Here is a 12,048-nt window from a genome sequence, read left to right on the forward strand (position 1 = left end):
TAATATTTCAATCCACCAGCTCGATAATTATGAACGTAATTTGTCGCGAGAAATTTTTGATTAGGTATTCTTTCGCTGGAAAAACGAAACATTAGATTGTATCGTTTATGCGTCAATTTATTTGCAAAATTTTTGTATTTTATAGGTTTTTAATACTAGAAGGACCAACTGGGTAAAAATGGTTCGTTAGTAACTTTCCAAAATAAAAGGGAATATTCTATACTGATAAGTATTATCGTCTGTAACTTTCTGACTTTGTTTTCCGCGCGTGTATTTTTATTTGTATTTATATTGACAAATTTTTGAATTACGTCTCAAGTTATTAAGTGTACAAAATCTTGACGACTTTATGAACCCAAAATCGCCATATTTTTTCAGAGAGGGAATTCGCCAGTTACTCGATAAATAGAATCAAGTGATTTAAGATAACAGAAGTTATTTCGAACATTAAAATTGTCTTTGATTTTTTTCATACATAAGTATTGAAGATTGTGAAAAAAGGCGCCGAATTAATTTGCATACCTAACCTAACTTATATAAAAATTCATTTTTGGAAAGTTAAATACTAATAGTTCAAAATGTTTACGTTCAAAATAGATTTAATAATTACTGATTTTCAACGAACAATGATAAAGTATTTATAAATTGTTTAGAAAATTTCTTTTAAAGTGGAGTTCAAATTTGTTCATTATTGCAATATGAACTTTTGATATTTTTTTCATCGTATGGAAAATGTACTATAATGGCGTGGATAGGCATTTAGAGACGGTTTTATCGTGCCAGAGAGGGCTGTTAATCGGTGGTCGCTGGACAAGATACAAGGGCCGACGGACAGGCAATCGATAAAACGACGAAGCCCGCTCGTGATCGGGTCTGCTTTTTGTGCCGGTGCTCAACAGTGGCCATTTTGTACTCTGTTTTCGCAGAATGATCGTTTCGCAGACGATAGTAAGAATATTCGTATCACTTTAACCTTTTACATATGTCCTCGAAATTTTCACACAGAAAAATCAACATAATCGAAGAATGATAAATTACAATTTTTTTATATTGATTATTGGGGCTCCTGTGCCCGAGAATTCGACGCCAATGCAACTGATAAGCGATATTTCACGATAACAGGCCTGTGCATCGAACGGAACGAAATGTTTTCGATCATGTTAAAAGTTTCTTCGAATTTCCGATATTTCAAAAAAGTAAATTAAATCCAGAAACAACGTGTTTTCCAATTGTTCGAACGTTCTGTTATCCGAAATGGCGGACAATGAATTTTTCAACTTTCTATTCCTTTTCTCCTTACATCGAACGAAAAATCGAGCGATATAATGGGAAAATTTCGTATAAATTATGAACAATTAACGAACGGTGACGAGAGCGTGTCGCACACGAAGAGAGAAATATAGGGAGAAAAAGTGTCGTCTCGAAGCTATTGGTCGACGGCAAACAAGGTGCCCCGGCGAATCGTAGAAAGATTTTTCCGCTCGATCCAATTTTTTGTGTTAAAATCAATTCCTGCAACAATATTTAATCTGCGTCGCGAGCCGTCGAAGAGGGAATTGAACAAGGAAGGAGAAAGTATTCATGTTCCTCGTGGTGGTGATAGTGAAAGAAAGTCCAGTAAACATTTGAAAATATTCGTGTGTCTCTTCTTCTCCTTTTTCTTTCTTTTTTTTTTGTTTTAATTAGAGCCACTAACGAAGCTAAGAATTAAAATTAACATTTCAATACAGGACACTTTCAACATTCTTTGTCAATTACAAAATATACTACTTACATATAGTAAAAAGAAACATAAATATGTATAGAAATCGGCTCGTTCATAAGGGCTGCATATTTAAAAATCATCGAAATCATTTTTACTTTTATTGCTGCAGCGCCATCGCTACAAATTCTCACGAGCCGCCACTGGAAAACACTAATAATTCAACGAAGCTGTTCTTACCTCGTGAAAATTTGTAAAGATTTGTGAAAAAATTCTGTACAATATCTCCAAAAGAAAAATGTCCAAAATATCGACGAAAACGAAATAGGTATCCTGTGTAAAATTGCAGTATTCACGTTGGTCAGCCATATTGGTTCCAAACGACGAACACTTTGAAACGTTGAAAATAATCGAAACACACCTTGTAATGTTTAACGGCCGTGCGTTTTCTTTCATTGTGAACGAAACGTGCACTCGGGGCGAATTTAAAACAATTTGAATACGGAGCGGAGGCGTGTTTGCGAAGCGTATTAGCCGCGGCTTAATAAAGTTAAAAATGCACTTTGCGGCGGCCCTGCAATAATGTTAATCCCCGTACCGCCGGAAGGTTCTCAGGGACGCGATTTTAATTATTCGACAGACATATGTGTCCTTTTTTCCCCGTGCAAATGTACGTATACATGTTATAAATAATATTACTCGTTCAATAGTTTTAATAATAGCTATTCGAAAGAATTCAGCGGATATGTAGATCGTGGTGAAGATTAATTGAAGTTTAATTGGATCGATTAAAGATTTTGGTGCAGATCTCCATTTCTTCAAATACAAACGTTAGTAGATAGTTATAAAAAAATTGGAGATGACTGTACTTTATTTCGGAATAAGAGAAAACCGTACCCGTCGAAATTTAGGTCAATATTTCAAACATTGAGTATGAAATCATATTCAAGGTACGAATAGTTGAAAGAAGAAGTCCAAACATCGATATTTTTTTATTGGATTTTCTCAAAGTATTTTAAAATGTGCTGCTAAAATTCTACGCGTAAAATCAACGAAATAACAAAGTTATACCTACCTAATGATTTCAAGGAAGTTTAAGAAATGTGAAACGTTAAGTGTAACAAAATTTTAAATGCGTTCTTTTGGAAACAGTGTTCTGCAAACTGGCTGCCGTTGTTTCTCAATAATCAATCAACTAATCTCTCCCAAATTTCACATACCTATGTATAAAATGGACGCCTCTTTATCGTTCCTATTAGAATTATGTCACTGTCTACAATAATTTTTTTTTTTGTCGCCTGAGGAAGTTAAAACTTCCATGATAAAAACGATATTTTCGCTATACATGGCTGCTATTTTGTCAAAATACATTTTTCTTTGCATTATTCAACACTCGTTCAAATTAAAATTATCTTTGATGTTTCTGTTTTAAATAAATACAACAACGTGAATCGTGGCAGCCATTACGAATGACACACTGCGGCAGATATAATGACTTAAATAATAATTAAGATAATTATATAAAAATTGCACTGTGTTTTCCTGAAACAGGACAAAACGCGTATGAAAAATTTCCTTTTCCAGCCCAATTTAATTAAATTCGTCCTTTAAATTAACCCTTTCCAGCTTAATTTAATTAAATTCTTCAAAAAGGGGAAAACACTTTATTACCAACATAATTTTAAAAGAGTTAAATTGACCAAACGTAACACTGTGACCATTTGTAAAAATGTTTATTCTACTGAAAAATGTTATCGAGTAATATCTATAGACAGAAATATCTACAGCGTATAAATGCAAAAATAGTAGATGATAACAAATGGAATCATCAGCCTGGAGAGGGTTAATAATTTCTAGACCTAATATTTCCTTCCTTTTTCCTACTTGACGCTCTGTATCCTAACGAGTTCATCCCGGGAAATGAATAAATAATTAAATAAATAAAATTCCGGCTGAATTTTGGCGTTCGATGGAGAACGGAGTTCCGCATGGAAATTAAGTAATGCAAATTTTCGAGGCTCACGAAGCAAACGCGACACCGTTCCGCGACTGAACAAACTCGCGCGACGCTGTTTATGATAAACAGCGCGGCCAGGCCGGTGTTAATAATTTTACAGGCTGTCACGTGGCGCACAATGCGATGGCTCTGACTTGTTTGTGTGTGTGTGTGTATGTCGACGGTGAATTAAATATCGCGTTAGTCGCCGATTAATCGTCGCTAGTTTCTCCCGTGTATTATCGACGAGAGCGCGAATCCAAGCCTCGCGACCGTGAAATGTTTGCGCGATATTGACCTCCTAATTATTTTCACAATGGGATAAATCAACGACGATCAAAACCTGAAAGTCGATCCGATTATAAGTTCGTAAATAATTCAATTTCATCGGTAGGTATTATCTTTATGGCTTAAGTTATGGTTGTATATTTATGATTCGAATTCGGTAATTGAGCAGGTACACTCTGACGTTAGTATTAGGTCGTTCCATAAGTTCGTGCCGGAAGCGAAAAATATTTTAATAAAAGTCCAAGAAAATCTTATAACGACTAATGGTCTTATTAAAAAAAAAAAAGAAAAAAATAGGAGAAAGTTGAGGAATGAGAAAGTGCTTACGCTTTTTTCTTTTTAAATCAAATTTAAAGGTTTGCTGGAAATATTGATCTAAATTATAAAATTCGACATGGACTTATGGGATGACCTAATATGATTTAAATAGGAAAAAGTATACCTAATTTTCCTAATTGAAGGTTCAATTGATAGTTTCGTATTTAGTTAGTCTCAGATGAAAAAGAAATTATATGTGTTTCATGTATGGCGTGTTGGAAGTGAAGAATAGAAATCTAAAGAGTTTCGATCGTAATTGAAAAGAAATACGTATTCAGTATACCTACCTATTAGGATATTTATTGAATATGAAGCAAACCTAAACAGTCACTACAAATTATTAAGATCGCGAATAAAATGATTCAGTCTCGAATTTGATAGTACAACGAGTATATAGGTAAAACTTGTAAATATCTATTCCCATTTATGGTGTCGTCATAAAAATGAGATCCTAATAGTGTCATTGATTATGCTACACGAAACATTGTCACGCAATTGAATTTGAAAAAGAGTTTGTTGTGGGTTGTTAAACTTGTCTCGGCAACGCCTTCATGTCATATAAAAATTATAGCTATCAGTTGAAAAAAAATCGTGGTATCATCCTTAAGCGAAAACCATTGCAAATTTGAATAATCTATTCAGATCTATATTGTGTATAAAAACTAACGAAACTTCGTTCTGTTCTATTTTCCTCATAAATTTACCCCTTACTAGACTTAATTTTCTCATAAATTTACCACTTAATTGATATAATTGAAATCATTAATATTTTCTGTACGAACATACTATGTAGGTGTCCTAATTACCTACCTGTGAACGGCAGTGTATTAGTATGTCTGTATACATTTACGTTATTTTAAAAAATTTATAAAAAAATTAAGTCGATCTGATTTTTCTTTATTACTTTCCGTGATTATAGAGCGTAATCACTCGAACGTCTTCTGATTTTTATTGAACTCGATTAACACGATTAAACAATTTTTACTATGGATTCTTATGTTGTTGCATTTTACCGTTGTTGGGAAATTTTAGGATTATCTTCTTACAATATTCTTCACACTCGTGTTTTACTCATTTCGTTCCTTTTTTCTTCCACTTTACCTCTAATGGTAAATGTGAAACTGGAAGGCAAGATTTCTCCTTCGTGACGGACAAAATGGGTCACCATTCGGTGATTTACACCACGATGAACGGTGTTAAGTCGTTGAATAAATGCGACACATCGAACACCCTTCGATGCTTTTTTCTTCGTGTCACGTTCCCTTGAGATTTCGAGTCACCAGACACATTAGAACGCACTTCGCACTTCCTCCAAAAAATACTATTTAGCTACGTTCGTGATTTACCGATTTTCCTCCACGAGTTCGCCACTCGATCATTATTAACAAGTCATTCTTCGGGCAGAATCGCAACTTTTAACAAAGTTATTCTTCGCAAATAAGAAATATTCAACTCTTATTATATATTCTAATATGTTGTTTTTATTTTTGAAAGATTTACTGTAATCGGAACAATGGCGAATGTCAGAAATATTAAAGTAATATTAAAATATTAGGTTTCGGTTTATTTATACATCAGGTTTCAAACGAGCAGAAACAGAAATGTTTCTCAGTTTAAGTTTCGCAAAGTCATGGCAAATATCATTGAATAATTAGAGATTGCAAAATCCATGGAATCATTTTAATGATTCAGAACTGCTGAAACTATTTACTGTAGCGAAAATTATCTTGCATTTCTTTATATATCACATTTTAACTCGTTGCTCCGCTCTCCGTCGGAGGATAAGTTCACACAAAATTCACATCTCTTTTCTATTAGTTTGGTGCACATGAAACGTCGTTTTTTAAAAATGAAAATTTAGATACATTGTGTTCCTTCGAAAAATAGCGTATTTAATGAAAATAATTTCCACACGATTATACGTTTTTCGTTATTCCAAATTTATAAAAATCGTTAGACTTTGAATGAAAAAATTGTTTGTACGCTGCTTTCACGGTGTCTTCATTTCGGAATAATTTATTTGTTAAAAAAGTTGTTCGGGTATTTGAAGAAATAGGGGAGGATGTGACAAAATTTCATATTCTTTGCCGTGGGATTGTTTTCAATAATTTTTCTTACAACGTCATCATCGACGGTTCTATCTGGTCTTCTTCTTGACTCATTTCCAATGAAAAGTCACCAATCTTGAATTTTGTACACTAACGTTAACGTGTCTTAACATTTACATAATCCTCTTCAAATGCAAAATTTATATTTTCAGCAGTTTCGATCGCAGCTTTTCCAAGTTTGAACTTACACAGAAACATTACGTGAATATCTCGATTATGAATTTTTTTCCTTTTTCTTGACTATTACGTATAAAAGTTTAGAATCGGACATAATTTAAGCCAATTTCAAAACTAATTTCACTAAATTCTCTTTCTAAGCAAAAGGAAGTCACAAAATTAAATATTCTTAACCCCTACAGTCACAATACACCAGAAAAAAGTGTAGAAATTTATGCACCAAACTATGTAGGGTACGAGTGTATAATGAAGGGAGTTCTCGAACAGTGATTCCTCATTTCTTCGTTAATTCATATAATAAAGAGGAAATTAAGAGAAGGACAATGGATAATCGCGAAATAATGACGAGAGATCGTTCAACTTGCGAGCTTCGAGGCGTCGAATCGACGGAGGGAGAGACAGAGGAAACCGCGCGACTGGATCGAGTTAAGCTAACCGAATTATCCGCCGAAAATCCGATCTCTTTTTATTACGCGCGTTTAATATTCATGGGCCACGGACGGTTAATTATTCGAGACGCGATAAACGATTAATCGGCGCTGATCGAGCGACGCGACGCGCCGGAACAGCGGAAAATTCGATTGCGAAACTCGATTGTCCGCTGCTCAGGTCGTACGCTGCTTATTTTCCATGCAAAACGATACCAAAATAATTTCCTTGAAAATTCCTTTCGACCACTTTCACCACTTTAGAATGCTTTTCTTTTTAAAATAATTTTTATTTATTTCCTAGACATTTTGGGAAACGATTTGTGCGTCACTTATTGTTAGACATTTCTTTAGATAATTTTTCTACCTTGAAAGTAACTTTCGTTGGAAATTATTTCTGTTGAAAAATCGAATTTTGAATATATTTAAAATGAACAGTGAATTTAAATGACTAAATAATTTTGGTAATTTCAACGCTTCGTTCTTTCGAAAATTAATCCAAAATTATCTCAGTGAAAGAAATGGAACATTGAAGAACGTAATTTTGAATATCTACGTTTAAAAGTAAAATGGTTCACTGGTGGTAGGTATAAAGAATTTCGAGTGTATACTTAAAATAGAAGAGGTTTAATTCGATCGCAAATATCGATGAATTTACCGCGGATGTTTAGAGTTATCAGTGTTATATGGATATAGATAAATATTATGCGTGTATATTTGTTGTTGTAATTAAATGTTATCGGGTCTGTTTGAGTTATCTAGCTTTGACATAGGTAATGAAAGCGGTGGGATTCTTATGTAAGTTGATCGAGTCAGTCCAAACTCGCTATAATTTGCCGTGCTTCAATATTTATATTGTTCGATTTGTTTAAATAATCTGTGTCGCACTTTAAACGATCTCAAACAATATAGTTCAAGTTCATTAAATTCTACTTAACACTTGATGTTCATTCTTAAATCTTGCAGGTTATTTTTATTCAAAAATCAAAAGAGAAGATTCTTTATTTCTTATTTTTTCCTTTTTTCTTTTATTTATATATATCTACAAATCAATCAAGTACCAATTCAAGCCGCCCTACGATTTTCGTCATTGTCAGGCTAATGGATATTTCGAGTTGCAAACTATCTGGAGAACCAGTGGGCGGTATACTATTAATTCGAACACTGTATTTGCGTCATTAAATGTTATTAGTTTCAATATTTGACGCGTGTTTGCACACCAATTCGTTCGGTTTGCACAAATTCTAGGGGAACACTAAATAAAGCGTAGCAACCACCTACGCTATCGAAGAAGAAAAATAGAACGTTCGATCTATCGAGGTCACAGTTGAAGATTCTCGTTGTTAAAGCATCGATTTATTTTCTTTCTAGAATCGTGTCGTTCAATTTCTCAGGTTTAATTTTCATTAATTTCAGAGCAGATTTTGCATCTGTTCAAACAGTCGTGACTTTCGGTCGAATGGATATCGTTCTGGTTGTCTGAATCGACGAAAATTAGAGGAATAGGGGACGTAGTGAATGTTTAAAGAAGATCGAAACGGTCGCGGAGAATCGAAACTACAAAATTCTCCGCACGAAACAATAGTTGACAATAAAACAAAAATACTCCAACGCAAAATCCCCAAAAGAGAATCAAAATTACCAACGAACCTTTCAGCGTCTCCAATCGTCGCAGTTCCGGCATCATCTTCTTCCTCTTCACCGGCACAAACATCGCACCAACCCCCAGACACACGCAAACGCCGCAAGCTCAAAACCACCGATAAAAAGAAAATTCAACTATAATCAAACGAAACAAAGAAACAATCACCACGAAAGAAACATGATACAACCTACTCAAAGGCAAAAAAGAAACAATGGAATAATAAACAAACAACAGCAACAACAAGACGACAAATACGATAACAAGGAACAATAAAACAAAAACACACACACACACACACACACACGCTCACACACAGAAAAGAGAAAAAAAGAAGACGAAGAAGAGGAAGAAAAATCGCGCGTCGTACGCCGCTTGGGTGTCAAACGCGTGGCAGACAGACAGTTGACATGACATGAGAGGAGCGTCGGGACGCGGCCGTCGGGACGCGTAGTCCGTTCGGCCGGCGTGCAGCGGGCCATTGCGCAAGCCAGGCGTCCCGCAGCTGCGCGCACGCTTTCCCATTCCTGGACGTCCAGCCCGCTCGCATTATCGCGCCACCGATTCACCCGATACGAAGGGGCCACGCTGGCCGCCCTTTCCTTCCCCCCTGATTCGTCCGTTTCTACCTGTGGTGGGGTCAGACGACGCGTGATTTGCCGACTTTGTCGGAACAGGCGCGGCGGTACCAGCGAGGAGTGGGGTGTGTTTGAACAAGATCGGGAGACTCAAGAGTAGCGGAGTACACTCGCTAACCGGCCTCCATCCACACGGCACACAGAGAGACAGAGAGACAGACAGGCTGGGTTGAATGAGGGAGGCGAGGCGGCTCAAACACAGGCCCCAAAGCTCAAACAAGCGATCGTGAACCGGTGGTGTGTGCTCAGCAACCCGTGGCTGCTGCTGGCCGCCCGTGCGACCAGCCGCGTCTGATCGCGTGCAACACAGTCGCGATGCGTTGTTTGGACGATCGTGCGTGACCAATCTGTGCTGATTTTCTTCGAAAGTGTGTCTAACCAGTGTCGCGTATCCTCGGACGTCTGTCTAATTCAACACGGTGTATCGATATCTTGATATAGAAACACAACAGTTCTCGAAATAATATCGACTGATTGTGGGGTGGTATATAAAGCTGATTGTTGACGGAGTTTTCAGTGCTCGACTGTGTGTATCGACGTAAAGACGTAGACGTAGGAAAGTGAAGTTAGTACGTTTACAAAAAGGGTGTTGTACAGAGAGGAACGACAGTCTGTGCAGCCTTTTCAGATCATCGGAAGACAATTGAAAGTGAATTATTTTTTGTTTCGGACTCTCGAAAATTAGTGATAAGCCAGTGATATAATATATATCTATATCGAAGTTTGTTCGAGGACAATTTCAAGTGAAGTTTTTCTTTGGACCGTAGAAGATAAAAGTGACAGTCAGTGATCGTTAGTGTGTTAACAAGGAGCGACAGGGATTCCTGTCCCACGGGAGAAGATTAAGGGAGTGTCGCATTATCAAAAACAGCCGTGGTACTGTGGATTTCATGATTCCCGTTTGACAAGTAGACAACAGCCCGCCAGCTCGGCCCCGGCCTCGGTGAGCTCTATGACCATGCTTCAGTCGCAGAAGCTGTACGGCGACGCTGGTAGCCTGGGCGGCGCGATGACCAGCGCCGCGATGTCCACGATGGGCAGTATGGCGCCGACGTACAGCTCTATTAACTGCATGTCGATGGGCATGTCGATGGGCGTTGGAGTCGGGCCGAGCTGTAGCCCGCAGGGCGCCGGCAGTTTTAACATGAGCACCATGAGTTCTGCCATGGGGATGGCCTCGATGGGTGGAGGTGGTATGGGGGCTTACGGAAGTGCTTCTATGGGTGGCGGTAGCGCCTGTATGAGCGCCGTCGGCTACGGGCCATTGACGCCTGGCGGTGGCGCCGGGGTTACCAGGGATCCTCTATCTCTAACCGAGCCAGATTCGCCTAATTCTGCCCTGCAACGTGCTAGAACGGACAAACCGTACCGCAGGAGTTACACCCACGCGAAACCGCCATATTCGTACATCAGTCTGATCACCATGGCCATACAGAACGCGCCAACCAAGATGCTCACGCTGTCAGAGATTTATCAGTTCATCATGGACCTGTTCCCTTTCTACAGGCAGAATCAGCAACGCTGGCAGAACTCCATCAGGCATTCCCTCAGCTTCAACGACTGCTTCGTCAAAATTGCAAGAACACCTGATAAACCTGGCAAAGGATCCTTCTGGTCCCTTCATCCGGACAGTGGGAACATGTTCGAGAACGGTTGTTACCTTCGCCGTCAGAAGAGGTTCAAAGATGAGAAGAAGGAGCTCACAAGACAGAATAACAAACATCAACAGCATCAGCAACACCATACCAGCCCGGCTGCTGCGGCCGCCGCAGCAGCGGCAGCCGCCGCCGGACATAACAGCCCTACGTCTCTCGAGATGGCTCGCGCAGGTAAGAGGACACCGTCACACCATGGACCTCAACAACAGGACGATAAGGATCTCCATTCGCTGGTGTCTTCTCATCATCTTCATCATACACCAGCCGATCTTCACCATCATCACGCCGCGTTGAAGAGCGACACGACAGACATAGGCGGTCTTCTTGGTCCCGATCTGAGCGCTGCTCACGATGAACTCACTGCAATGGTCAGTCGAAGCCTTCCACCACACCTGATCACCGATCCCGCGGCCCTTCATCACGGAATGACGGGCAGCTTGAAGCAGGAACCATCTTACACCGCCGCCAGCCATCCGTTCAGCATCACCAGGTTACTGCCAGGCGCGACGGCGGGCACGTCACCAGGTGCTCAAGACACGAAACCTCCAGAGATGAAGATGTACGAGCAGTTGCACCAGAGCTACGCGAACTTTGGCTCGCCTCATCATACTCACGCGCACTCTGCTCCGCCAAGTCATCACCATCACAACGGGATGCACACGGGGTCGAATGCAGCTGGTCCAATGCACAACATGACCAATCATCATCATCAGGAATATTACCAGAGCCCGTTGTACCATCACGCGACCAGCGTCGCGAGCAACAGCGCACCCCCGCCGCCCTCCGTCGCCACAGCGGCTCCTGGCTTGTGACATCACGCTACCCACCCCTACGCCTTGGCCTGAGTCGCTGCAGTCGCGGCTTACGCCGCCTCGAACACGGCCAGCCTTGTTCTTCCCGCTCATCCTCATCAGCAGAGTCATCAACAGCCGACCGTTTCATCGTCTTCGTCCTCTTCGTCGTCCTCTTCTTCGTCCTCGCCCTCGACGTCCTTGCAGCCCGCCGCGTCCGTCTCTACGATAAGAATTTCCTCGATGCAGAAGGAATGTCAACGACGTAGAAGTCGAAGACAATGCGAGGAAAACGGAACGTG

The 12,048-nt window shown here is 39.5% G+C and overlaps 1 protein-coding gene across 1 annotated transcript; it reads left to right on the top strand.

Annotated features, from left to right (window-relative positions):
- Positions 1–10,234: 10,234 nt before the first annotated feature.
- On the top strand, positions 10,235–12,023 carry LOC108576101 (silk gland factor 1-like). Its single transcript, XM_017939023.1, has one exon. It carries the CDS (start codon positions 10,250–10,252, stop codon positions 11,765–11,767), a length of 1,518 nt encoding a protein of 505 aa, XP_017794512.1. The 5' UTR covers positions 10,235–10,249; the 3' UTR covers positions 11,768–12,023.
- Positions 12,024–12,048: the final 25 nt, after the last annotated feature.

Source organism: Habropoda laboriosa, unplaced genomic scaffold, assembly GCF_001263275.1.
Source record: "Habropoda laboriosa isolate 0110345459 unplaced genomic scaffold, ASM126327v1 scaffold339, whole genome shotgun sequence".
NCBI lineage: Eukaryota > Metazoa > Arthropoda > Insecta > Hymenoptera > Apidae > Habropoda > Habropoda laboriosa.